Below are 26,662 nucleotides of genomic sequence, written 5' to 3' on the forward strand. Positions count from 1 at the left end.
GTGAGCCCACATTACAGCCTCAAACAAAACCAAGTGTGAGTTTTCACTTGAATCCCCAGGAAATATCTGTCCCCGGCGAGATCAGACAAGCCATGGAGCAAAACCACAGCGGGGCTGCCCCTCGAGCAGAGCCCAAACACTGCTGCCACCAAAGTGTTGCAACTGTCATCCCAAGAGCCACAGGGAAAGGTAGCGCTGCTCGGCTGGAAACGTGCTTCGAGGGGGATGCACGAGCCTTTTTTTCCTCCCTACCATCCTCTGAACCCCCGGGGCCAATTTGGATCGTGACAGGTCCAAGTTTCCTGCAATCAAGTGTCTGCTTTCTCCCCTCTTCAGAGGGCAAACGCTCCAGTGTGAGCTCAGCCCTTAGGAGATGCTGGAGAAGCCAGGTGGGAAAATGAAGGGATGCATGCACCATGTGAAGGAAACGCATTTGTACCTTATTAGCCAGCAGAGAATCCACCCACAAGGAACCCCACAGCTTTACTAGTCTGGTGCTCAGCCCTGCTCCCATCTTTAATAACCTCATGTTCTAGCAGTGACTTTCTCATGTGCAATTAAACCTTTTTCTCTCAGGGAAAAGGCATTCTTTGGACCTTTCTAACATCTGATGAACCTTCAGCAGCAACTACGAGCATGGCCGGACCTCGGTGCAGCCTTGCTGGAGGGGGACCACAAGCACATCCTAGCCCTGGTAGCTCATCCTTGCCAAGGGATGCTCTCCACAACCATTTTGCCACTTGGGTAGTGGAAGAATAAATGGAATGCAAATAAAACATTGGCCTCCAAGCCCTTTTGCTTCCCCTGAGCTCACAGGGAGGTGCCAGAGCACAAAGCCAGCACTGAGCATCCCTCGTCCGGTCCTGCAGGGAAGCGCCTTGTCCAGGGACGGGCTGTTAAATGGGAATTCGTTCTGCTCTTGCAAACACTTCCCAGACATGCTGAGAAGCTGCTGTGAGCACGCTTGAAGGAGAGAGAAGGTATCTCCACTCCTGAATGTTTTGATGCAGATGGGATGGGAGTTTTTTCCTTGCTAGTTTGGTGAAAATATATACACACACAGAGAGATACATATATACACATGCATATGCATGTATGTATAATGCATTCCTCTACTGTGGAGGGGAAGGGCTGGCAGACACCGGGGCAGCTGCAGCCCTGGCAGATGCTAAACCATGTCGTACAGTACCCTGTACTTCCCTGGCTGTTCACACCTTTGAAGGCTCAGGTCAAAGCCAGACTCACCCGTACCCAGCCCGCTCCCCAGCCCCACACCAAACCTGAAGGCTTCGGTTTGGTTCCTCCTGCAGACACTTTGCTCCCCCCAGCTGCAGTGTCTGAGGGGGGGTGAGATAGTTGCCAGCCCCTGTGTATGTTTAGCAGCATTTCTAAACATCCCCTGGCGCAGAGCATCTCTATTTAACCAGCTCTACCTGATTTTTCCAGGTCAGTCCCATTCCTGACACTTGGCTCATCCCAGCAGTATTGGCGTGGCTGGTGAAGGAGGGTGATCTTTTGGGCAGGTAGGACCAAAGTGGAGCCATTCCTCCCACCTGCCCATGCCGGAGCAGCTCGATGGCAGAGCCGGGTTGGAGAGGGGCTGCTGAGCCCCGGGGAGGGCTTCAAGGGGTTTCTTGGTGTGGCCTGAAGGAAATCCCCTCCCAGGGTCACCCTGGACATCTCCTGCATGGACGTGCTGGTGACCACATTGGAAATGGACCTGCATCAAAAATAACCCCAGCAGCAGAAAGGTGGGGTGGGGGCTTGGGATGTGCCCGTTCCAAGCCAGAGCTGTGGCAGGATGCTCAGGACCTTGAGCAAGGATGGGGATCTCGCAGCCTCCCTGGCTTGTCCGAGGGCTGTGTCACCCTCTGAATTTGCCTGAGATTTATGGGGGAGATGGATCCATGTGATGGAGAACCGCCCGCTGCTCATCGCCACAGCAAAGCACGGTTCTCAAAAGCTGCTGCATGGAACAGCACAGTAAGAAGAGACAGGACACAGTGTCACTGTAACCCAGAAGATGCTGTGGGATGAGGACACTACAGACACTGGGATGAGGACACTACAGACCCTGATTTGGGGGTTTTCTCAGCATCTGCAGAGGAATGCATATTTTCCAAGTAACACATCACATTGCTGCTCCGCCAAGCATCGCTAGCCAGGGCTTCCTCCCCAAACCCAGCAAACCCCATACTCCAAACTGCACACCCCCAGCACGGACAGCCTGGCCCCAGCTGTGGCTGGGACCCAGCCAGCAACCTGCCCCTGGGCCAGGTGGGCTTGGGGACATCCCGGGAGGGAGATGCTCCCCCTCTCCATCTCCTTGCAACCACTCATCCCTGGGAAGTGGCGGAGAGAGGCGACTCACCATAGTCTTTCTTACAGTACTTCTTCATGTTGATCTTCAGTTTCCCCTTGGAGGCTTTGCAGTATGAGTCACAATCTGCACAGGAGAGAGGGGGAGGGCAAGAAAACATTAACAAAACAAATTAGCCTTAAAATGAATAAAAGGCTGGGGGGAGGAGAGGGGGGTGCGGCTCAAAGCTGCAGCCTGCCATGAATAAGCAGCATGCCTGTGATATCCATCTGCCAGGCCCCGATTGGGTCGTCTAAGGGGGCATTCAGAAAAACCTTCCTTTCTAAAGAAAGCTTTTCACAAAGGAAACCATCCTCCCGCCCGCCTCCCCCTGCCCGGCTTCCCTGGGCCGCCTCTGTCTTCCTGGGAGACCCCGGGGGCCTCCCTTATTGTGCCACCCAGAGCTTTTGAGAGCCACACAAATTCCCCCTGTTCTCCAGCTCCCAACTGGAGCCTGCCCGGAGCCCACAGAGGCCCCATTGTCACCCCTAACCCAGGCCGGTGTCAGCCTTTGGCATTCATTGCCGAGAGATTTGGGCTGGGGTCACCCTCCGACAACGCGGGTCAGAGAGGAAATTAGCAGCCCATGAAGCATTAGCAAAGCCTTTTGGTGTCCACTCTACTGAAGTGTGCAAATAAAATACCCCAGTAGGAACATTTCATTTCTAATGGGCCCCCACTGCTGGGACACGCTGGCTTTGCTGGGGCGGCGTGGCAGCCGGCGCGGTGGGCAGGCCGGGGTGCTGGCATGGCAGCCTGGCAGCACGGCCAGGGCTGGTGGGGCTGGAGCCCGGCCACGGCCCCAGCTGGCTGCGGGGATGCTGAGCCCTGCTCCGGCAGCTGCTGCTCCCCGGGGACCTGCTCCAGTGTGGGATGCGGCTGGATGGCATCACGCGGTCGGATGGCATCATGCTGTCGGTGCCCTCCAGCCACTGCTGGGAACAGCCTGGTGGCACCGTGGCTGGCTGGGTGATGTGCCACCATGTACCAGCTCCCAGGATCAGTGCTGGCTCCTGGATGTGCTGTCCGTGCACATCCCATGTCTCGGTACCCATGGGTGCTAGAGAGAGGCCCCCAGCACCATGGAAACCCTGTATTTGGGGGAAAATGGGACACATCCTGCTGCAGCGGGAGACCTTGCTACAGCGACAGTCCTTGGACATTTCCACCTCTCCCAGCTGCCCACTGGTCCTCCACAGCCACCACTGGAGACCAGGTATGAAAACCTGCTGAAATGCCACAGCGGGGCCCAGGGCTCTGCAAGCAGGGCGGGATGCTGGGAAGGTGGGGGATGCTGCTGGTACCCCATGGCCAGCACACACAGGGTGCCCATATCCTGCGCCAGGCCACACTGGCAGTGCCAGACTGGAGACACACGTGCCCATGCAACACCCCACACTCTTCAGGGGACCATGACATGAAACCCTGGGGGAGAGGCTGTGCGGCATCACCCTCTGTGTCCCCCCTTAGCACGGCTGTGCTGCAGCCTTGGCAGGGCTTGAGGCCCCATTTCTTACGCACTGCAAGAGCCCTTGGAAGCAGCAGTGCTTTCCTAGAGAAGCAGACACTAAGCAGCCTGGGAGGGGAAACTGAGGCACAGAGCTGGGAAGTGGCTTCACAGCTACAGCAGCTGCAGCATTTTGCGGTGATAGCTCTGTTTGCAGTCCTGCTGCACACACAGGGGCTGCACTATGAAGCCAACTTTGGGACAGGGACACTCTGGAGAAGGTGGTCTCCAGTGGTGGATGCTCAGAGACAGCACAGGTAAGGCAGACACTGAGGTCCGCAGATATGGTGTGCTGGGTGCTCTGCTCACCAGCCTCAGTACAGGAGGTGTCTCTGGAGTGGGAGGCAGAAATATGGGGAGCTTCTCTAGATGGAGAGGAGATGCTCCAGGAGGTCTCATGGACCCCAAATCCCACCATCCCCACTGGCAGCAGAACCAAACCCAGCCTGAGCCAAGCAGCAGCTTCTTTTTCAGCTTGAGTGGGGGAACCAGCAAGAGAAGGAAACCCACAGACCTGAACACACACACATCTCACGATCGTCAGGTACCACCTCAGTACCAATGCCTCTGATCCATCCATGCCCCAGCCTCTCAATGTCACCAGCAGAGTCACCTCACCTCAGCACCATCCTCCTGTCCTATTGCTGCCTGCTGCTCCCGTTCCTGAGGGGATCACCCACAGTAACACGTGGCTTCATGCTCTTTCAGTATGACCTAGCCAGGGCCAAAAGCTAGAGCTGCGATATGAAGTGGGGCACCTTCCTCCTCCAAGAGTCCCAGCTACAACCCAGCCGAAGCCCTTAGAAAACCAGGAGCTCAGCTGAGGCCTCCCTTTTGCTTTTCTCATCTAATACGATCCCAGACATCAAGTAAAACATGAAACGCACTGAGGAAAGAGCGGATATTCCATAAAAACTGTAGTTCAGATGATGGAGAGTTGCTAGAAAAGTCTCACCCAGCAGTGCCACCATGCAGAGGGATGTGGCTGCCTGGCATCACCAAGCCCAGGGAACAGAAATATTCGTGGTACAACTCGATGGTAAGAGGTTCCTGGCCATAAACACTGAAGGAAAAGTCTATAAAGGGAAATAAAGGAGCATGCAGCGACGTAGGAGCCTGGGGCACTTCCCCTCACCCGCTTGGTAGAGCAGGGGACTGACAAAAGACAGGCTGTGGGGCAGCTTCGCTGGGCAGCTGGTATAATTCTGCTCATCCACAGACTGCTGGTGTTTTCAGGACACCAAAGCAGTTATGATAAACATGACGATGGCTCTCCTCTGGCCCCAAAATCCCGGAGCTCTGTAGGTGTTCAGCATTGTTACATCTGAGTCCCTATGCGGTGCTGACCTGCAGAAGAAGCTGACGCAAGGGCAGGCAGGGAGCAAGCAGCTGAGCAGGGACAACACTGGGGAGCTCAGGCTGCAGATCACTCCTCTCCCGGCCAAATCTAACAAGCCAGGCAAACAGATGCTGGTGAGCAGCTGGCTCTGAGCACTAGTGATGGGCAGGGGTGGGCAGCAGCTGCCACCCACGTGCCCCATGGCTTGCTTGACCATGGGATCTGCAAAGGGGTCTCCACCGGCCAGGCTGGCAGAGCCCACTGAGAGCAGCTCCTCCTTCCAGCCCCGCAGCACCGCTTCTGGGACCCAGCCCCAAGAAACTGCAACCAGGTAGAAACCATTGCTCTGGGCTTCAGTCCAGAGCGCTTCACAAAAACAACCCCAAGTCTCTTCAGCAGCCTCTCCCCACAGAAGCATCCCTAACCACATCTGAGCTTCCCAACCCTTACACTACTGCCATGATATTTCCACTCTGCCTGCGATCACAGACCTGCTGGAAGCCCATCCCAGCATCACTTCCCAGCCAGGGAGGCTGCGGGTTGATGTGCTACCACCCAGCTGCCTCCCATAAGCCCTGCAGTCAGCACCCTGCATCCCTACAGCCTCCACTTGCCCCCAGGGTGCGGACCTGGAACCAGGTTTGCTGCTCAAGGCACCCAGCCACAGCCCTGCTCTGACCCTGCTTTTGCTAACACGACCCTTGTGCTGCCTTCCCTTTCTCTTTCTTTTTCTCCCAACCCCACGGGCTGTGCCAGACCCTCAGCTGGTTTAAATTGAACTTGATGTGGCCAGAGCCAGCTGGTGTAGATCAGTGTAAATCACCCGATGCCAGGGCTGCCAGGGGTGGGGGATTTGCCCTGGCTCATTTCCTTTGTCTCCTATGTGGAGAGCTCTCCTGCCTCCTGGGTGACTTGGAGGTCCTCCAGGGCCTCTTTGGGAGAGCAAATGAAATTTCTCAGAGCAAAGGATTAGAGCTTGTGCTTGCTGGTGAGCAATGCTACATGTGTGGGGCGATGCCGCAAGATCGCTGCTTGCTTAGGGGAAGTGCACAGAGGGGATACTACAGGATATTATTTCCCTGCTGCCTAGTGCCTAGGGAAGATCCTGCTCGTCCACCAAGTGACGTTTCAGCAGTTTGCTGAGCCGCAGGTCTCCTGATGGAAGGTGACAGCAAAGCCAAGCTCAAAGGCTGGGGAAGGGGTGGGAGGAAGGGGCAGCAGGTCGAAATGGGAGGAGAGGATCGATCTGGAGCCCAGAGGGCTCTCAACGCTGCTGCAGTGACTCGTGCACGTGTGCAGGAGATACACATGCGGTAAGAGACTTGCAGAATTTCTCCCCAAAGTCTTCTGTTACAAACCTACAGAGTCCCGAGCCGTGTGTTGCCTGCCCCGGTGCAAGGGAGGCTCCTTGTCCTGCAGGTCCCTCTCGCCCCTCTCTGTGAGGTTGCAGAGGGCCAGCCTGGGGTGACCTGCCCTTGGAAGGTGATGCTGGAGCCTGACCAAGGCCAGGCTGAGATTAAAAGGAGGCTGCCTGAAGAACTGAAGCCCCCTTTTCGATGGGGAGCAACCTTGTATCTGAAGCATGGGGTGGTAAGTGCCCGGGTCCTGTCCACCCAGGCCCTATGGGCATTATGGGGTGCACACCACCCAGCCCTGCCCTGCAGGGCTGCTGGATGGGATCAGCCCCAGCTCTCTGCCCGTCACGTTGTACAGAGATTTCCCGTGCACACGAGGTGCAGAGCAAGGGTTGGTCCTCATGCTGGTGCTGTCCTGCCCTGCTCCTCCTTCCAGGCAGATCTACCCTCTCAGCCTGCCCTCAACGGACCCTGGAAGCTCTCTGAGTCCCTCCTAGCCTGCACTTGGCCTGGCCATCCCCCCGGGAAGGACTGGAACACCCCTGGCTACGGCACCATGGTGTGGGAGAAATTGAGTGGTGATAGCCAAACACCCTCCTCCCCTGCTCCCAGCACTTTCCTCCCCAAGTTTGCTCAGCTGCACAAATATTTCAGTGCAAATCCCCATTTCAGAGATGCAAACCCAAAGCACAACCAGACTCTAGCGCTTGTTTTTTCATCACTGCATCCTAATGCACCATGCCCCACCGCGGGGGCATCCTCCACCTCCCTGCCCTGTGCCCCAGGTGAGGAGCAACGGGCCGCTTCCCCGCGGGAAAGCACAAACTTTCTGCATTTCCCGGACAAACAGAGCAGGAGGAGATCTGGGAAGAGGCGGTTGGCGCTACTTGTTCACAGAGGGCTGGGAGCAGGTGGCGGGCGGCTGTTTCGTGTCTGTAGCAGCTTAGTAAAATGTGTCAGCATAGCATTCAGCAGCTTTGCAGCTCAGCCCATCCCCTTGATATAACTAAGTCTCTGGCTGAGCAAAGAGTTTTCACAGCTAAACACCTTCTTTGTTTTGCTTAATATTTTTTTTCTTGCAAAAGTTGCATTTTTAATTTTTTTAAATTTTTTTTTTAACGTCTTCATTTTGGGGGGTTGTTTGATCCAGGCTGGTGCTGCTAACATGAGACTGGAAACTGTGGAAAGCTGGGGTCCTGGTCACCCCGTGCTTTGTTAATGTACCCCACTCCTGCCAGAGCACTCGTGCCTTCGGGGCTGGGCAGGATGAGGTGCTGGCAGCCCAGGCTCAGGGCACTGAGCACCATTCCCAAGAAGACGCTGCACAAGACCGCGTCTTGCTGCGCTTGCAGTTCCGAAATGAGCTTTAAGCCTCTGCGAAAGCCACATGTCGGTAACGGAAATTAAAGGCCCCTTGATTCTGACATGATAGAACGATTAAAGCCACATTTCTTGGCCTGGGTACCTAACTCGAAACACAGATATAAGGCTTAGATCCCCAAGGGGATTCAGATTTCTAATCCCAATTTATGCAACTAAATTCTTATTGATTTCCCCCAGGTAGGGCCCTAAATACCTTTGCGGGCTGAGATCCAAAGTGGAGGTGTTGTGGCTTAGAAGGGGAGACCCCAGCCTTGCTGGTTTGGCCTCAGCATTCCGGGGGTGAAGGGTGCCTGCCTGCACTCCCCCTGCATGCTCCTGAGGGGCTGCGCTGCTTGCTGGGGCTCTGTGGGTGGGGACCTGGGTGTCCCCACCTTCTGCTTGCACTGGGTGGGATGTGCAACGAGACCGAGCTCCAAAATGAAGGCGCAGGTCCAAATGTCAAATCTTAAATCCAAGAGTCCATCACTGGAGAGAGCAGGACTGAGAAAATGGAAATGGGGGTCTGCTTGGGGTCCCAGATACCCCCAGAGCTGGCTGGTTCAGACCAGTGGGGCTGTTTTGATTTGCTCTAATGCAAGGAGACCATGGTGATGAACAGCTTTCACCTTCTTTCCTTTTTTCTCTTCCTCCCCAGCATTATTGGTCAAAAATTGCCCATCTGGAGCTGCTCGCAGGCTGCAGCATCCCTGAATGGAGCTGGGGCGTGAGCTGCCCCCTGCGATGGGGCTGTGGGAGTGAGCAGTGGTGACTGTGGGGGAACGCGGCAGCATCCAGGTCCCCCCCAGCTCTGAGTGAATCTGTGCTTGGAAATGCTGGCTGTGGCACAGAACAGCCAAAGCTCTCTGCAGGCAGCTCCAAACCCATGCTCCAGCTCCTGCATTGCTACTGCTTCTGGCTTTCTAACAGCTCCTGAAGTTGCAGGGGGGGCTCAGTGCTGCAAAATCCACGAGTGCCCACCGGGAGGAAGGTGAATGTCTCACTGCTGCATTTTTGTGAGCTCTGGTATCACAGTGATGCAGAAGATGGACCCAAGTGAACTCTCCCTTCACTGGGAGTTGGGGAATCCCAGCTCTCAACTGTGGTCCATCCCCAGACCTCACAGCTGAGCCACCAGTGTGCTCAACCAAAGCCCTGAAGTGGGTGCTGTCTGCATCAAGATGTTCCCTGAGCCCATCCAACAACCACAAAACTCTTCCAGGCCCTCCAAAGAACCACTACGGCCTTTAGTCCTGTGGGATGCACAGGGCAATGTGTACAGCAGCCTGCAACTCCACGGGTCTGCAGAGCTTCATGCTGCCCCATGCCCGTGGGACTGAGCGCTCCTGCAAACTGTTCAGACTGTGGAAATAAATTTCCAACCCCTTTACAGGCAGCAGCCTGACATCTTCAGCCTGTGGTTGGAAGCATGGAGGAAAAGCACATGAGATGGAAGGGGGCTGTGTGGGGAGCCAGCGATGGGGAAGGCAGGGGCAGAAACATCATGTCTCTGCTCTGTGGTTAAACACAGGCTCAGCCAGGTGCTGGATGTGCCCAAACTGGGCACAAAAACATTTTCGTAAGCCTTCTCAAAAGTTCCAAAGGCAGCTGGGAGCCATGCTCCCAGGTGACACGGGGTAAAGTGCAATCCACCGCTGCCCAGCACGAGGACAGGAGATGATGACCTTGTGCTGGGGTTGGCCCGCGGCAGTTATGGCAGGGATGTCCTTGGCTCTTGGACTTCGGGACATTTCCCCAGATGACCATGAAATCCTGTTCTACTTCCCACAGCACTGAAGCTGCCCCTTCCTTCCATCCCAAAGAATTATTTTAACATCTCCTCCGTCAGTCTCAGCGAATGACTGTTAGAGTCATTTTGGAGAGTGCCAGCTCTGCTGGCCAAACACACTTGCTCCGAGCTTCTAGATTTTGGCCTTTGCTGACCACATATCCCGAGGGAGGGATGCTCTGGAGTAGCCCTCTCCCTGCACTGGGAGCATGGATGGGCTTCTCCCTGTGGGATGAGTGGCAGAACCTACAGTATCTGGCTTGCAGAGCGCGTGTTGAACGCGAGGGATCAATGCTATAATTTAATTTGGGCTGGACTCCAGCGGTAGTCTTTTTCTCAGAACAGGCTTCTTTAATATAAAAGCAAACTTTAGGCAGCGAATCCCTTGCAGGTTATTCACTTTAGCAGTGACACCACTTCTCCTGGGCTCTGCTGCACCCTCTGCAGCCCCCTTCCCCGGTCTGGCTGTTGAACAGAGCAGGGGACTCTGTTATGACTAAATTGGCTCTTCTTCCCCCCACCTGGCAATGACCCAGCTATCATGCATGATACCCTTTGCAAATATAACATGGAAATTAGAGCTTTTCATTTTGGGGCCAGCTGTGGGACAGCCAATGCCTCTGGCTGGGTGGCCTTGGCCATCTCTCCAGCACAGCCGGGAGCTGATATGGGGAAGCACAGAATTTGCCAGCCTTGGACCTGGGATGAGCTGGGACTGGGCTGCTCCAGTCGTGCACGTTGTGTGATCTGCAGAATGGTCCCCAGGCTTGAACACTCTCAGCCTGTGGACGGGGATCCCGAGGGCCTGGGTCTGCTCCCAGAGGGTCTGTACAAAGTCGTGGTGCAAGGCAAGGCCCTGGCATAGGGTTGCATTTAACCATGTGGCCTTGTGACTTTGTTGTCTGTCCTTGGTCACCTCCTAAGCTGGCCCAGTCAGCCTCAAAGCAGTGGTCCCCACAGCGTGTCCTGGAAAAAGGAGCATCAGCTCCTGGGGCAGCCTTGGAGAGGGTCTGTGACCAGCCAGAAGCATCTTCTGGTCTCCAAAGCAGGCTCAGGAGCGTTTACACCAGCATGACTGTGTGTGGGTCACGGAGGGCAGCTCTGCCCCATAGTGAGTACAGCCATAGCAGCAGCAAGCGGTGCCAGCCGTGGCCGGGCAGCAGAAGTGTGATGAGTTATTTTTACTTTTTTGGTTTTCTTTTTTTGGTGCTCTGTAGACCCAAACATTTCCCTGAGACCCTATTGAAACACCTGGCAATAGGTATGCGAAATCTTTTCTGCAGAACAGCACCAGGACTCCTTGGGAGCACCTGGCTGGAGGATCCTGTCCCTGCCTGCAGCCCTGCCTGCATTCCTGCCTGCAGCCCTGCCTGCCCCACCTTGTACACCACAGCCTGGGCCACTGGCCTGTTGCTGGCTGCAGAAGGTCCTCACAAGGCAGCATGTTTCAGAGACATCCTCAGGCAGCGGCCAGGCTGCTGGGTGCCTGAACTGGGAACCTGTTGCATGGTGCTGGGGGAAAACATGGCTAAACCCACCCATGCACCAGCCCCCTGCAAAGGGAGAGCCAGGTCCACAGTCCCGCAGGCATCTCCAGCAGGATAACTGCCACTAACCTCTCTCTTGGAACAAGAAGGTGCAAATGAGCCCACAGTGGCCTCCTTTCTTCTGGCTGAGCAAGATTGATTGAAAAACAAATTGGCGCAAATAAAGCATGTAATTAGATTAAAGCCTCTCGCCTGGAGTGGGTGGAAAGCTGCAGCGGGTGCTTCACAGGAGCCCGCAGCCCCCTTCCCACCTCCGCAGCATCCAGCATGGCTCAGGGGGGGCAACTGGCACCAGCCGCCCTGGCTGGACCACCAGCACACGGCAGGATGCGGCCGGGGCTGCCCACCACCTCTGGGGAGCTGCCCCTACGGGGACCAATCGATCGTTCCTGTGGCCCGATGCAACATCCCAGCACTGGCTCCTGGCATGGTGAGGATGCTGCTGGGGCACACGTTAGCCCGGCCTGTTTGCTTCGGCCCTGGGACCCCTGACTGTTGCATTCCCAGGGGAAGCCACCCCCAGACACTGCCCAAGCCCCACTGTGGGTCGGGGTGAATTTGCTCCCTGCTTCTTTAGCTGCCTGCTGCCAGTTTGGGGATGGGATGGGATGGAATGCGCCTGAGCAGTTCTTGGTGTTTTGGGACAGGGATGACCATAGCAGCATCAGCATAATCTAATGGCCTCATCAGCATCCCGATTTTTCCCAGATATAAAGAGAAGTGAGTAGGCACGCTGTGGTCCCTGGTGACACATGGGGACAGCCCAACTGTGCCAGACACTAACGCACAGGAAAACACCACACGAACACGGGAGCCTTATGGCTCATCCACCCCTGCCTCTGCACACTCCTTGCTCCTCTCCTGGCAGCACGGGAGCTGGCAGCATGTTTCCTACCCCCTCCCCACAGGAGTAAACCCAGCACTGAGCCCCAGGACACACGGGGGATATGGGGTGCTGACCCCGACAGCACTTCATCCTCACCCAGCACTTCCCCACCGCAAACGTGTCCCCAGCATCTGGCCACTGATGAACTCCAGGGCTGCTGCTCCCAGCACCCCTGGGGACACAGCCCTGCCGAGTTGCAGTCAACATGATTAAATACGTTAATAGGAAACCATCTGTCTTCAGGAGTGTTGGCCACCCTATAAATTCCTGGCCTGACAGCAGCTCCCTGGCCAAGCGGGTGCTGCGCGGGACATGGGGGCAGGACACAAACAGAGCTGGGGCAAATCACTTTCTGCTCCGGGGGAGACACAGCAACAGAGAGCTGGCGTGGGGGACAACCGCTTTGTTTCACCAAGGGGAACCAGCATCTGGAAATGTCCCAGGATGGGGACAGAATCAGTTCATTTCACGTCAAAATCACCATTATTATTTTTTTTAGATGGGTTTGACAGCGATGCTGGGCTTGCAAGTCCTTGCTCTGAAGCTTGTGGCTTGGCTATAGCACCCAGGGCTTGTGAGCACCTGCGTCCCCCCAGCGTCAGAAGAACAGTCCCCAAGGTGGCAGCATCCCAGAGCTGGGGATGTGGGGATAGAGGAATTGGAGGGATATGGGGATGAAGGGATGCAGGAATGGAAGGATATGGGGATGAAAGGATGTGGGAATGGAGGACTGTGGGGATGGAGGGAAGCAGGGATGCAGGGATTCAGGAATGGAGGGGTTTGGAGATGGAGGGATACAGGGATAGAGGGATGAAGGGATGTGAGGATGCAAGAAGCCCTGCAACAGGATTATAAAAGCACGATGCAATTGTGTGTGAAGCTTATCTGCATTTCAGCAGAAGTTTTGTGGTGGTTTGCTTTGTGGGTTTTCTTCACAGAAGAAATATTTTGAAGTGACCAGAAGTTTCCTTCCTCAGTGGAAGCCTATCACCCCTATTGTGCTCATAGCCATTCACTGCAGATCACCATGAGAAACCTCTTTTCAGGAGGGAACTGGATGCTGCGGCCAATCAATCAGTCAATCAATCATGGAGTCAATCCATCACCTTGCTTACAGCCCGAGACAAGTGAGAGAATACCCATGCAGGGCTGACTTAATTACTCATTTGGATGGTACAAAGCTGGAGACCTCCAGCCTGCACCCAGACTTACACCACGGTGACTGAAATGAGAATTTTGCCTCCTGATTGTACCACAGGCAGCTGTGCAGACCTTTATTCCCAGCCTGTGGAATGCTCCTGGCTTTTTGCAGAGCTTGCGCTCACTGTTAGCGCTTCCTTGGAGCAAAGAGCTGTGATTTTTCTCTCTGCCAGTGCAAAGCCCTTCTGGCCATACCCTATCCCTGGCTCTGGCAGCAGCATCACCAAGGCAGAGCAGGCACGGCTGTGCCCGCAGCCTGGCAGCTCCTCCCCAGCCCAGCAGCAGCCGGGGACCCTTTGGGCAGGCGAGTGCTGCCGAGCCCTGCGCCCAGCTCCAGCCCTGCGGATCCCCTCCAGAGGTGTGAGCACTAACATGAGTGTGCACACATAGGCACACCTTTTTTTTCATTGAATATCGGTGCTGGGTGACGACCAAGACATGTTGCTACTTCACATCCGGAGAAAAACTAAGGCTAGCTGGTACTCTGCTTGCAGATCTGCAGAGCTTAGAATTTGTGATTTCCTTCATTGGTCTGGAGACAAATCTAGTTTGCAATCAGATACCTCCTCAGGCTTTTCCTCCTCAATACATAATGTCAATACAGCGTCTTTCAATAGTCTTTTTTGCATTAAATTTGCAAGGTGCCACATAAATCTATTGTCTGTTTTTCTATTTTTTCCCCCAGTTTGCCTCTGCTAAAGGAGGACTCCCCAGGGATCAGCCTCCCCCAGGAGCCTGGGCTCCCTGTGCTCGGTGGAGAGCATCCCTCCCTCCTGGGCAGGGTGCCTGTGGCAGTGCAGCTCCCTGGGGGGCACCACACTGGCTGGGCCAGCCGCACCGGGCTGGTGGGAGGCTGGGGGAGGTTGGGTGGCTGTGCTGCGCCCAGTAGCCCAGGCTCGTAGCCAGCCAGCCCAGCCTGAGCAGAGACCTGGACCTGCTGTGGTGACTGAGCCTGGAGCTGCCCGTCTGAGATTTCAGAAAGTTGAACGCTCAGCACACACTGGCAGGGTTGGTTTGGGGCAACCTCAAAGACAAAATCCCAGCACAGAGGGACTCAGCCCAGCCATCACCCCATGGGACGCCAAGGTCATGGGAGGCAGGGGGAGATGGAGTTTCAAGGAACATCTCCCCGGCCCCTCTGACACAGCCTCTGAGCCTATGATGGTGAGATGCCATGAGCAAGTGCCACCATCCAAACACAATGACCATGGTGCAACCCTGGTGCAGAGCTGCGCCCTTCCCTCCCTGCTTGCTCAGTGCTCCAGGGAGGAGGGAAGATTTGACCTTCAGCACGGTGTGGGACTTGCTTCCCCCAGCCCTCCCAGAGCCCACCCAAGAGCTCTGTCCACACGCCTGTGCCCAATCACAGAGTGATGAGCCACATCTTCCCTGGCCAAGCCACCGGCACCTTCACATTTACCCTTGTGGGCACAACGCTGGGGAGAGATTTGCCACTGACTTCACACAGGGATGGAGCTGGTCCAGCAGTTTAGATAAACGTTTGGGAAGGGGCTGGGGAGCCGCGGTTTGGCCCCATGTCCCGTCCCAACCGGAGGTGCTGCGCAATGCCAGCGGCCCATCCCCACACTGTCATTTTCCGAGCAAGCCTCGCACCCCTCACAGATGTTGTGGAGGCAGCTGGCGGCTCACATGGTGTTGACTCCTAGTTTCCAGCTGCTGCAGCTCATTAAAAGGAGCTACGGTACATTTAATCCTTTCCTAATGTCACTTTTCCCTTGAAGCTGTTGCTGCAGTGATGATCACAGTGTTTATGTGACCGTGAGCAGTGGGGACAGTGGTCCACAGCCTCTGCTTGAGACTGGAGCTGTTGAGGCAAAAAGACCACGTTCCCGTGGCGATGCATGGGTACAAGCTGGCTGGGAGGCTAGAAATAAGGAGGTGGCTCGGGCCGCTCAAGCTGTGATGTTCAGGCACAGCCCCCGTACCTGCAGTGGGAACCAGTGTTTTAACTCATCTCACAGCGCCTGGTGAGGTTTTGCTGGGGTGAATCAAGTGCTGGTGGCAGCAGACCTTTCCTCTTGCACAAAGGGACCACTTTTCCTCCATGTCTGTCTACAGAGAAAGCCGTGGGGTTGTGGCCACACTCTGAAATCTGCATTTTACCCTTCTGGTGTGGGATGGACAAGCCCCACTCTTGCTGCTCACCCCCGTGATTGCGGCAGGGGTGGTGGCACGTACCTGGGAGCAGGGCACTCTCTGAGGGGGGCCTGGAGTCACCTCAATTCATCTAGGCATGGGCAGGCAAAAATGAAAGCTTTTGACCTTCAGACAAAAGAAAACCAACCCTTTTTTAGGGCAGGATTACTCTGACTACCAGCAAATGATGCTGAAATGGGAGTACCAACTCATCAGAGAGGCCAGTTTTCCCCATTCCTGGCTCTTGATGGAGGGTTCTGGCAAAAATTTGGGCAATTCAGCCCAAAGCCCAAGGCTGTAAGTAGTGAAAAGCCAGCTGCAGCCTGGGAAGGATGCGCAGCCTCCAGCTCTGCCATGGAATGGGATGGGAAGGCATCAGGAGGTTCCCAAATCTGGGATGTGGGTACAGGGTGGCGAGGGCTCCAGAGAGCACCGCAGAGGTTGCAGGGGGAGGTCTGCAGGGGGTAAGAGTGCAGGTACACGCGTGGTGCACAGGGAAGGAGTGGCTGGCACGGGGGCAGTGGCTTGTCCCAAATGCTCCTGAGAGTGTGGCACGGTGGGGGGGACCTGGCAGCGCGATGGCACTGGGGAGCCACCTGGCCCTGCAAGGCAGATGGAGAGTTCTCCCTCCAGGGAATGAACGCTTTCAAGTGAATGTTTTCTACTATTTCCTACAAAGTTTCTATTTTCCCAGACTGAAGCCATAACCTTTGCGTGAGTTTTTTCTAAGTGAGACGCAGAAACAGGAACAGTCTTGAAAGGCTCAGACAGCCCATGGGATTTGGGTTTTTTTGTTTGCTTTTTCTTGTTTTTCCTTGAGACTATTCCAGATTGTTCCAGAGCAGAGACCTGACTGCCCATCTCCCTCCTCCAAGCTGCTTCCGGAAGGTCTTAATCACCCTCACGTACCACGGCACGCATCCACCCCTGTGCTGCGTCCCCTCTGCACCCTGGGAAAGCTGCAACCTGCAGCTGAGCTGCTTCAGGTCCCAAGGGAGCCCCAGGGGTCCCTACAAGCAGGTTTTTTCCCTTTTCTGCACATCCAGCCTCTTCCTCAGCAGCCAGGAGCAAAACGCACAGGCAACACCTTGAGCCCAAATGACTTTGGAAAGTCCAGGTCTGGTTTTGAAACTGCAGAGGCTGATTTCCAGGGGAAAACCATGCAAAGCTGCATCAATCCAATCACCTGTTTTTATTTAAGCCCACTAGCTGAAATCATCCACCTAAGATAATCATTTCCAAGCCAACCTGGATTCGATTCAGATAAGACAATGACTGACTGGCAGGTCTGTAAACCTTTTCCCTCTGCTTTTTTTTCTTTCTTTTTTTTTTATTTTCCATTTTTCCTTTCACTGTGTCCCCTTCTGCATCTCTGAATGGGACCAGAAAAGGATGGGTGGTAGCAAGAGCTTGTCTTGCTTGGCCACAAAAATAAGAAGCACCCCCTCCTCATCATCCGATCTCCCAGCATGGGAGAGCATGAATGCATTTCATCTAAACAATTCAGTTTTGGACCATTTCCCCAAATTGATTCGGACCTCTGAGAGCCAGGCAGGACCCCCCACGCCAAAGTCGACATTGTTCCACCCCTTGTTCCAAGGCCAGCTTTGGCCTGTGCTCTTTTGAAATTTATCCCTCATTGACTCAGAGCAGTGGTGATGCTAACTCGGCTCTTGGCGAGGAAGGCGCTTTCTGTCCTGCATAGCTACGAGCAAAGGAAATAAAGCAGCATCTCTCCCAGAACTGGCTGCACCCAACTTCTCCCACTGATTTCTTTCTCCATCTCTATAACCCTTTTGCTCCCGTACCATGGGAGCTCTGGCTCACAGGCGCGCTGATTTAAGAATTTCTCACGAAGACACGATGAATTTTGGCAGGATGCTTCAGGGTGGCAGGGTGGGGGCTGAGTAATGCCAAGACCCAGGACGGCCTGATGCTCCCCACTGAAGGGAAGAGATGAAATATGGAGGGTTCAAGCTCCCTGGACAAAATAGTGCTTAAAAAGTCCAATAAAAATCACTGCAAGAAGAATTATGATCAGATGCCGGGCCCATCAGATTGCTCAGCTTGGCTCAGCCTCTGCTGGGCTTTCACAGGGAGGCGGCGCAAGAGGCTCCTGGTGAGATGGATCGGTCCCTGGTCACCCCTCAGGGCAGGGAGATCCAACCCTCCAGGGACACAGGGATCCAAGAGACAAGAGACGCTGTCGAGTCATTTCTCATGGCTCTCAGGCTGTCAGGGCACACGACTTGCTCCCAGCCCATGGATGACCCTCTCCCAGCCTTCAGCGAGGCGTTTGCTGAAGGGAGATCTCTAACCTCGCCGAGATGTTCTCAGTTACTGTCATTATGCAAACCCAGCTGAGCCTGGACAGATCCCTGGATAACCCTTCTCCCCACGACAAGGGGGCAGTTACAGGGCTCGCTGCTCCCCCAGTGGGGCTCTTTGCTGACAGGATCTACCGGGGCTTGGGACTGGAAGCTGCAACCTTGCCAGCAGCACCAGGGCGAGATGACCCCTTTGCAGGAAGGCTCGAAAGTGTTGCAGACACCTCCCCAGAGCCCCTGTCAAAGGTGGGGGGCACGTTCTGACTGACACACCACTGATCCCCGCAGCCATCCCTATCGGCCCTCACCCAGGGAGATGCATGGGTGGCAGGGAGCACCTAGCTCTCCCCACTGGCTGCACAGGGACCGACTCTTCACCAAAGTGTCCACATTCAGCGCCTAAAATCGGCTGTGCACCCCCTTGTTCTGCTCGAGAGTCCTGTTGCTGCAGGCTCTGTGCTTTTGCTTTGTTCACCTTGGCCCTGCTTGTGGGCTGGGGCTGGTGCCCCTGTGGCCCCTCGGCCCCAGCCCACCAGCACAGTGCCTGGCACCGAGCTGGTGGCTGTGACTCGCAGCCCGGGGCTACTGTGGGTCACACTGCCAGAGTACATGAGCTCTGGGCAGGCGCTGAGGAAGGCTGTGGCCAATCGAGGTGGCACATGGAATTTGGGATAGCCAAATGCAGCTGCCCCAGTTGGCATTCACCCAGGACAGTGTGGGGAGTTCATGGGAAGGAGCTGCTTCCCAGCTGTGTTGGGATCCGTGTGGAGCACACAGGTGGGAGATGCGTCGCCCCCAAAGCAGTTCCCACCCCTGGGGGCAGCAGGGCTGGGGCTTCAGCAGCTCTTTACTTTCACGCCAGGATGTTGGCTGATGGATGTGGATAAACGTTGCTTCCTCCAAGCCCTCGCCTGCATTCAGCCCCTCTCCTGGTCACGGTCTGGAAAGATGTGAGAGGACGTGGGGATTGGCAGGGAAAGACTGTGAATAATAGAGAATGTCCTCAGAAAGGCTCCCTTGGACTCATGACTAGGAATGTGCCCAGATAAATGAGCTGCTAACAGCAGCAAAAAGACATTGAGAGATCCCTGTGGCCAAGTTCAACCTCAGGGACACTGCTCAAGTGTCACTGCTTGCCACCGGCTCCAGGGCTGGTAGGAGAAGCTGTGTGCAAAACTGGCCTGAGGGATGCTTCCCAATCACTCTTTTCTGCTCTTTTCTGCTCACTCAGAAACGCACCCTGTGCCCTGCAATGTGGTCTCCAGCACAGGAGGGGATGGCACGAGCCAGGTCCTGCCTTAGGAAAGGGCTGGGGCAGCTGCACCGGGTGGGACATGCCCTGGCCCCGGGAGGAAGGACCCCTAGGAAAGGAGACTCCATCAAGGATGAGGTTCTGGCCAGGAGGTCCCCAGCATCAATTCTGGGGCTGCTTCTGCTCCCTGGGTCAGTGATGGTGTGAGGACATCCCAGCACGGAGATTTTATAGCTTTACACACAGGGAGCTCAGGATCCCAAGCTCCTTGCAGAAAGGGCTGTGATAAGACGTCTCTGCATCTCCTCGGCTGCCAAACATCCACAATTTTTGGCAGAACCTGTGAGAAGCCCGGTGGCATCGTGGTGCAAGAGGTCTGCTCTGCCATCCCTGCAGCAGGCTGGGAGCAGAGCAGGTTTGGGAGGCTGTGGGGGGACAGACAGATGGATCCTGGTGTGGAGCAAAAAATCCCAGTGTTCTCAGGCCATGAGACAGAACATTTAGTATGCAAATTCCTGCTAAATAGCCCATGAGAAAGCTGATGTTTGATCTGTTGAGGTTTTTGTATTTAAGCATTGCTTGGGTTTGCTATTACCTGGTGGAGGGTGAGAGCACTGCCCCGCAGGGCTGTAAGGGCTGAGTAGTGCTTGGCTCCCGGCTCAGCAGGCTCAGTTTGGAAATTGTGATGCCAGGTGCCTAAGACCCCCTCCCCAAAGATCGGTCAGTGAGTCAGGCAGGTGAAGAGGCTCAGTCTAACATGATGGCACTGCGGAGCAGAGCTCACCCCAGCAGGATCCAGGTAAACCCTTCAGAGCCTGCTCTGCTGCTATCCATCTTCTGCCCCAGAGGGGACCAGCTGGGACTCAGCCTCTCCTGCAGCGTGCACTCAGCAGTGCAGCAGGCACATTTTTCTGGAAGTCCCACTGATTCTTAAACTGCCACTTGATAGGCTCTATCTGCCTATAATTCTTCCATATATCAGCAGCACAGTCCCATACAGATCCTCCGTATTGCAGCTTGCATAAACATGGTGATCCAGGTCCATTGGGGCTGGGCTGCTGTCCCCAGGCTGCAGCTGCTACTGCAGGACATTTTGCTGCAGGATCTGCAGCTGCAGGACCTCCTGCTCCAAGCTAAGATGCTTCCCCTGCTCTTACAGTCACTGGCCTTGAGACACCTCTGAGCACAACTGGCCCCCACAATCTGCTAACCACAGCCGTGTCCCACCCCAAGGACCTGCAAAGCCAGACATGAGACACACTGCTATAACATCCACAGGTCACACCTGAGATCGCTTAGCACAAGAAACACACAGATCTAGGCAAATAAAGGAAATGCTCGTATGCAGCGGTAAGCAATGTTTAGGAGCTTTGTTCTCTTTTGGAGGTTTTTTGGTCGTCCAGTCCTTCTCCACCAGAAAAACTTGGCAGAACAGTTCTCTTAGCCTCTTGAGAAGGTAACCACTAAACTTTAATAATCAACCAGTGGTGGTCTTGAGTCCTTACCCCTCTTCCATCAACATCTACATTAGGTAACGCCTGTGAGTGTATAGATTTAGCACCTCTGGGAAAATCTTTCTGCATCTTCTCCACACTCCCATGTGCTCCTAGAAACCCCCGTCTCTCAGGATGCTGCACACTTCTTTCAAACACTTGGACATTTTGGTATAAAAGGAATCCCCTTTGTCCCAGTACAAACAATAGAATTTACGTGTTAATTTAATGCAATTTCATCCCAGGCAGATGATTGCTCAAAAGACATTTACCATCAATATGCTTTAAAAGAAGAGACAACGTACCTGCAGGCTCCTCTGTGCTGCTGGCAGCGGTGGTGGGGGGAGCAGCGGGGATCTCTGTGCAGGGCAGCGAGAAGCAGACAGGAAAGGAGGGGAGATAAAAGAAGGAGGTATTATTCCAGATCCCAAAGAGCCTGGCTCCTGCACACAATGCATTTTCCCTTCCCAACTATGACTACCAGCAAGGGGTGTTTCCCAGCTATGTTTTCTGGCCAGGAGCCTTGCAAGAGCCCCAGAAACCAGCACACCAGGACCATACCCACTGGGGAACAGGGCCTCCCAAGAGGGTGTGGGAAAGGGATTTTTAAACCAAACATTTTAGCTTGTGGCTGAAAATAAAAGATACAGCTAGCCAAATAGCTGGTACGGTGCCATAGCCAGCAATTGCTGTGCTGCCCAGACATGGCCTGCTGCAATTGCTAGGTCCCAGGCTGGACCCCAGGGTGAGGGATGCCCTTGCAGGGGCTCGGTGGGTGCATAACCCCGGCAGGGTGGTATGGTTGCTGTGCGGTGCCCAGCCCCAGCAGACAACAGGAGCGGTGCTGCCTCTCCCCATCCCTGGGTTGTCCCTTGCAGTTGCTGTTTCCACCCTCGTCTGAGGCAGTGTCACCGTTCCTCTCGTGTGGGATAGGATGCAGGTAAAGTATTGTATCTGTCTGCTGGGGTGCACGTGTTATCTCACACATTTAATGGAAACACAAACGTGTCTGGTGCCAAAGCCATGGTCCCTGGTTTTGATTCGGGGCCGGCTTTGCATAGCTGAAGCCACATAATGTTTGGGATATTCATACCCAAGTCTGACTGTGTTGATGTTAATGAGGACGGACTGCAGATGGAGCGCATTATATGGTCCCAGCCTTGGCAAGATGGTCTCTTTTCCCCCGTGCATGTACACAGCTCTCATCACTGACATCTTTTGTGCATTTAAGGCACAGGGCTGCAGTTTCTGGGCATCCCTGGGAATCCTGGCAGGGGAAGACCCTACCAGTCCATTTTGAAAGTTGAATTTAGGCATGAGCTGGGGGGTCAGCATCTGCCTCCTCCTGCTTTTGCCCTGGGCAACCTGCCTGGCCACAGAGGCAGGGTTTGCTGGGGTCTGTCTGCATTGCAGTGATGGCAGCTCATAGGGGTGCAACCCAATTAGTATTAGATGACTTTCTGATTTATTCACCTGCATGCAACTAAACACAGGCACAAGCCCATGTAAAACATGTGGTGCCTAGTCAGGCAGTACATGAACAACCAGCACAGCCAGCCCAAAGCCAGTGGCTGGATGGGTGCTCATGCCTGCCAGCATGGGCTGCAATGCAAACAGACCCCGCTGGTGTCTTTTTCATTCCCCATGTGGTGATTTTTGCATGACTGTAAGTCTTTAGGACAAAGAAAATATAAGCAATGATAAATCAGGGAGTAACTGAGGACTTGCAGACAAGGTGGACAACCCCTTGGTAGCTGCAGTGTACCTGTCCCTCCCAGTGCCAGATGGGAGAGCAGTGTGGGTAGGGATGGAGAACAAGTGCCCTCCACTGCATGTGTGTGAATTATGTGTCAACTACACCCCCCCACACACGTAGGATATGCTGGCTGACATTTTTCAGGGATGAAAATGTGCTGGTTTCAGTTTTTCTAGGATGAGAGAATTGTGAGTTGCTCATATCCTCGCTGTAATTGCTTTAGCATCCTATGTGCAGATCAAACTCCCAGCAACTGCATGGTGGCTTGGTAGCCAGGCCAGAGCATTGCTTGAAACACATTTTGAACAAAAATTTTGGCCCCTTGGAAAGGGTGTTTTGCAGTGACACAGAAGTAAGGGGCTCTCATGGGTGCCAGGACGGTGGCTGGGTGGCAGGGCAGCCCTGCCAGGCTCACACCAGTGGGCAGCCATCGGCTGGTTCGGCAGCTGGAGTGAGCACAGCCCGGCTCTAAACGCCTGGTTGGATCGTGTTGAAATTCTGTGTCTGTCTTTATTTAGTGCAATGAATCCCAAGGGAGGTGATGCAAGGAACAATTTACTCTCTGATTTACCATGACCCTGGGGAATGATTAATGATAAACCTTTGCGCATACTTGCTGCAAAGCATACTGGAGCCATGACTTGGGGAAACAAGCATCTGGTTTGAGCTCTTGCCGTCCCATTGCAACACGGGGAAGAATGAATCTCAAGTGACCAAAACCGCCATGGAATGTATGTTTTCTTCAGCAGGAGAAGGTGGAGAAAGGGTATCTACCTCGCAATTTGACAGGGGCCACCCTGTGAGACAGATGCTGCGAGGGGACAGTGCAGGAGCAAGCTGTGGGTTCCTAACAGAGACTTGATTCTTTCAACCTTCACTTTTCTTTGCCTGTTGGACTTTTTTCTCCTTTCAGTAGCAGGGACTCAGGCTTGAGGGGCACAGCCCCTCCTGCCCAGCCCAGCCCAGGCACTGTAATTTTGATGTTCCCTTTGTTAGGGCAGGTGGAGACGTCTTGCACAAGGTGCCTGAGCTACTGACTGATCCAACAGCAGCAAAACCAACAGGCAGCAGAGAGGAGCCCTGGGCTGAAGCCCACCCTGCCCTGGGCTGAAGCCCACCTTGCTGGGGCAGCGAGCGCTCGGCAGGGACCACCTGGGGATGTGGGCGTTTGCAGAGCAAATGCTGCGACTGAGAGACTTGGGGAGCTGTACCTGGTGCTTGATGCTGCTGCTTTAAGAGCAGAGAATGAGAGCAGCCTTAGAAAGGTAAACTAAAAAGCAAACCCAAGGAAGCAAATGGTGAAACAGCCCATGTTTCTGGATGGGTTGTGTGAGTATAAGATTCCCTTTAGCAATCCAGGGGCTATCAGTTGCGTTACTGTGATGGCAGCTCTATCCACCAGCAGCTCCTCTTATTTGAGCTATGTGCCAGTGTGGCACAGCCTGATTTTAGAGAGAAAACCCTGTTTGTAGCCATCTGCCTTAGCATCCAGACCTGATGTGGTACCCCAAAACAAACATGCTCTCAGGGCACCTTTGCTCTGTGAAGCAAAATCAAATTACTGGCAAACTGGGCTGCAGAAGAACTCACACAACCCACCCAACAAGGCAGATGAGCTACTTGGAAGCTGAGTGTGAATTTTGGACTATATGTCCTACTGTGGGCAGTGCAGCTGGCAGGGGAACCCCAGCAGCTCTGTCCTCCGAGCACTGCCTGTTGGCACATATGTGGTGGGGTTAGTAGCTGCCCAGCTGGGCTCCAGTGGGTTTATAAAGGTTAATATCTCTAATCTACAGACATCAAAAGAGCGATCCACCTACTTATGCAGGGGGCAATGGGAGACCGGCTTTGCTGGTAGCCTTTGGCGCATCGATTGCACGTGATGCCGGTGACACCATCTTTACAGGGACATTGGCCCGTGGTTTGGTTACAGGTTTGGCCGGCGGCGCCCACGGGATGGCAATCGCACTCTGTGGGGGGAACACACAACAAGAGGGTCAGGGGGAGAGGAGAGCAGGCACAGGCGGCCTTGCGACATCAGCAGGGAGCAGGATGAGTGCCGTGGGGTGCCAGCAGCTCTCACAGCACAGCTCCACCTTGTTCACAGCTGGTGCTGGACCTCCAGCAAATGTCCCGTCCAGCCAGCGACCGCACTGACCTGAAACAGAGGTGGCATTTGGCAGAGGGGGTACGTGTGGCTATCACTTGGGCACAGGAGGGATAGCACAGAAAGGGGGTGGCCCAGCCACAGCTGGTCCCACTGTGGAGATGGAACTATAGCCAGGACGTCTTGCCCAGGGCAGTGAGTGCTCCACAGGTCCAGGGAGGCAGCGTGGGCATCCCTGCACAACGATACCCACGCACGGACACTGCAACAGCCTCATCCCATGGGTGCTGCGATCAAGGGTTTGCAGGACTTGAAGAGGAGGGGAGCAGGCAAGGCAGCATTGCCAGAGGACTCCGGGAGCCACAGCACCCACTGCCCCCACCCCAGTCAGCATCAATCTCCCTTGGGCTCCCTGGAGCAGTGGCGGGGCTGTAAAGAAGAGGTACAAAATCAAGGAGCATTTCATCACTTCTTCAGCACATGAGATCTCAGGCAGGAAGCAATTGTTGGAAATTCATTTCATGTGCACTACAAAAAAAAAAAAACAAACCACAAACAAACAAAAAACTACCAAAAAACCACCCTCCTTTCAGTGCTCTTGCTCGAGCCCTTCCCTGCTGAGCAGCATCCCTGGCAGCTGGCACCGTGGGCTCAGGAAGGAAATGCCCTTGTGGGATGCAGGCAGGCTGGAGGACCTGCTGTTCCTGGCCAGATGGATGGAGGCTTGACGGCAGAGCTGGGCAGATGTGAAGGGTTTGGCAGGGGATGTAAATACTGCACTTGAAATCATTCACCATCTCATTTCCCACAGTGGGACTTACCGGCGCAGCTGTTTGTAAAAAAAAAAAAAAAAAAAAAAAGAAAAAAAAAAGGGGGAAAAAAAATGCATCGGGGCTTGTTATCATCACTGCTCCAAAAGGATTATGGCCTCGCACATTTGTTAACAGCCCTGATTTCTAAAAGCTGCAAGCGCCGTGCCAGACTGTGGTCTGCCCCTGCTGAGCAGTGGCAGGGAAAGGCAGGAAAGCTTTCCTTTTCTTGTGCAGCATCCTCGGGAAGGAGCCAGCCAAAAAACTCCCCGGGGAGCACTGATCCTGCTCTCCTTCTGCCCCTCAGGGGAACTGCCTGCCAGCAAGAGGGTTTGGGGGAACACCTGCCCCACTGCCCAAAATCTGGGGGGGGGGGGGGGCTGGTCTGTGGGTCAGGGCCAGTGCAAGTGTAGCTCCATGGGCTCCAGTGGCTGGGCTTGGCTTTCAAACACCCCCAGATCCCCCAGATTGAGCATATCACTCCCATGAGGGTTTGTGCTTCTTGGCTTGGCTCGCACCCCCTGGCTCTGAGACACCCTAAATCTGCCTCATCTGGGGACACATCCCACCTTCATTTGCATTAGGTGTCCAAGGTTTGGTGTTTGGCTGGAGCTTCCCTCCAACCTGCCCCAGCACCATCCTGCTCCTGCTCCCTGCACCAGCAGATTCCAGTTTGAGCTTTACTGGGCAGCAGGTCCCAGGCTGGTCCCCTTCCCAGCAGGGTTTGGGTGGTACCTGGAGCCCCCCTGCACTGGGATGTCCTCTTCTCCCTGCACTGGCCATCCCACCCCTGTCCGCCCACCCCAGAGCATGAACAAACTGCCGCCATCCCTGGCTCAGCGCTGGGTGGGAAGACACCGAGCCTTGCCAAAACCTGATGGTTTTTCACACGGGAGGGGAAAAAACCCAAACAACAAGGCTTTTGCTTCTTTTCTCCTCCTTCCCTAACGCTTCTGATCTGAGGTTTTTGATTAAAAGCCCTCCTCTCCTCCCCTGCCTTGAGCTGCCTGTGGGAACCAGCCGCCTGCAAACCTGCCTGTAGTGGAAAACTTGCTTTTCTATCGAACCCAGTTTTGATTGGAAAAGTTTTAACATTAAATCAGCGTGTCTGGCGACGAGCGCAGAGAGCAGAACAATGTTAAGGTGGGAAAATCTGCACACTGCAGCCCCAGGGGATGGCTTCAATAATGCTGGGGGAGAGGAAATAAAAATACATTAAGCAAGGGCCTGAAGAAGGAACAGGACAGAAAACAGTTAAAGAAGAGCAGAGAGGCAGGAGTTAATACAAAAATAAGCAAATCAGGGAAGGGTTACACAAGAAGAGGCAAAGGGCAGGAGGATGGGGAGGAACATGCCTCATGTTTCAGGCTCCCCTCTGGGGCTGCGCGTGCTGGTTTCAGGCATTGCCTGCAAACCCCCA

The 26,662-nt window shown here is 54.6% G+C and overlaps 1 protein-coding gene across 1 annotated transcript in view; it reads right to left on the bottom strand.

Annotated features, from left to right (window-relative positions):
- Nucleotides 1-26,662, bottom strand: part of NTN1 (netrin 1) — a 112,162-nt gene that overhangs the window by 14,357 nt on the left and 71,143 nt on the right. Inside the window, exons 3-5 of the mRNA XM_080367233.1 lie at nucleotides 24,147-24,296; nucleotides 20,876-20,929; nucleotides 2,372-2,446 (exon numbers count right to left, since the gene is read on the bottom strand). Coding sequence (XP_080223359.1) covers nucleotides 2,372-2,446; nucleotides 20,876-20,929; nucleotides 24,147-24,296 — 279 coding nt within the window. The remainder of the gene's footprint in view (nucleotides 1-2,371; nucleotides 2,447-20,875; nucleotides 20,930-24,146; nucleotides 24,297-26,662) is intronic.

This window comes from Falco punctatus (genome assembly GCF_963210335.1).
Source record: "Falco punctatus genome assembly, chromosome: 1".
NCBI classification, from domain to species: domain Eukaryota; kingdom Metazoa; phylum Chordata; class Aves; order Falconiformes; family Falconidae; genus Falco; species Falco punctatus.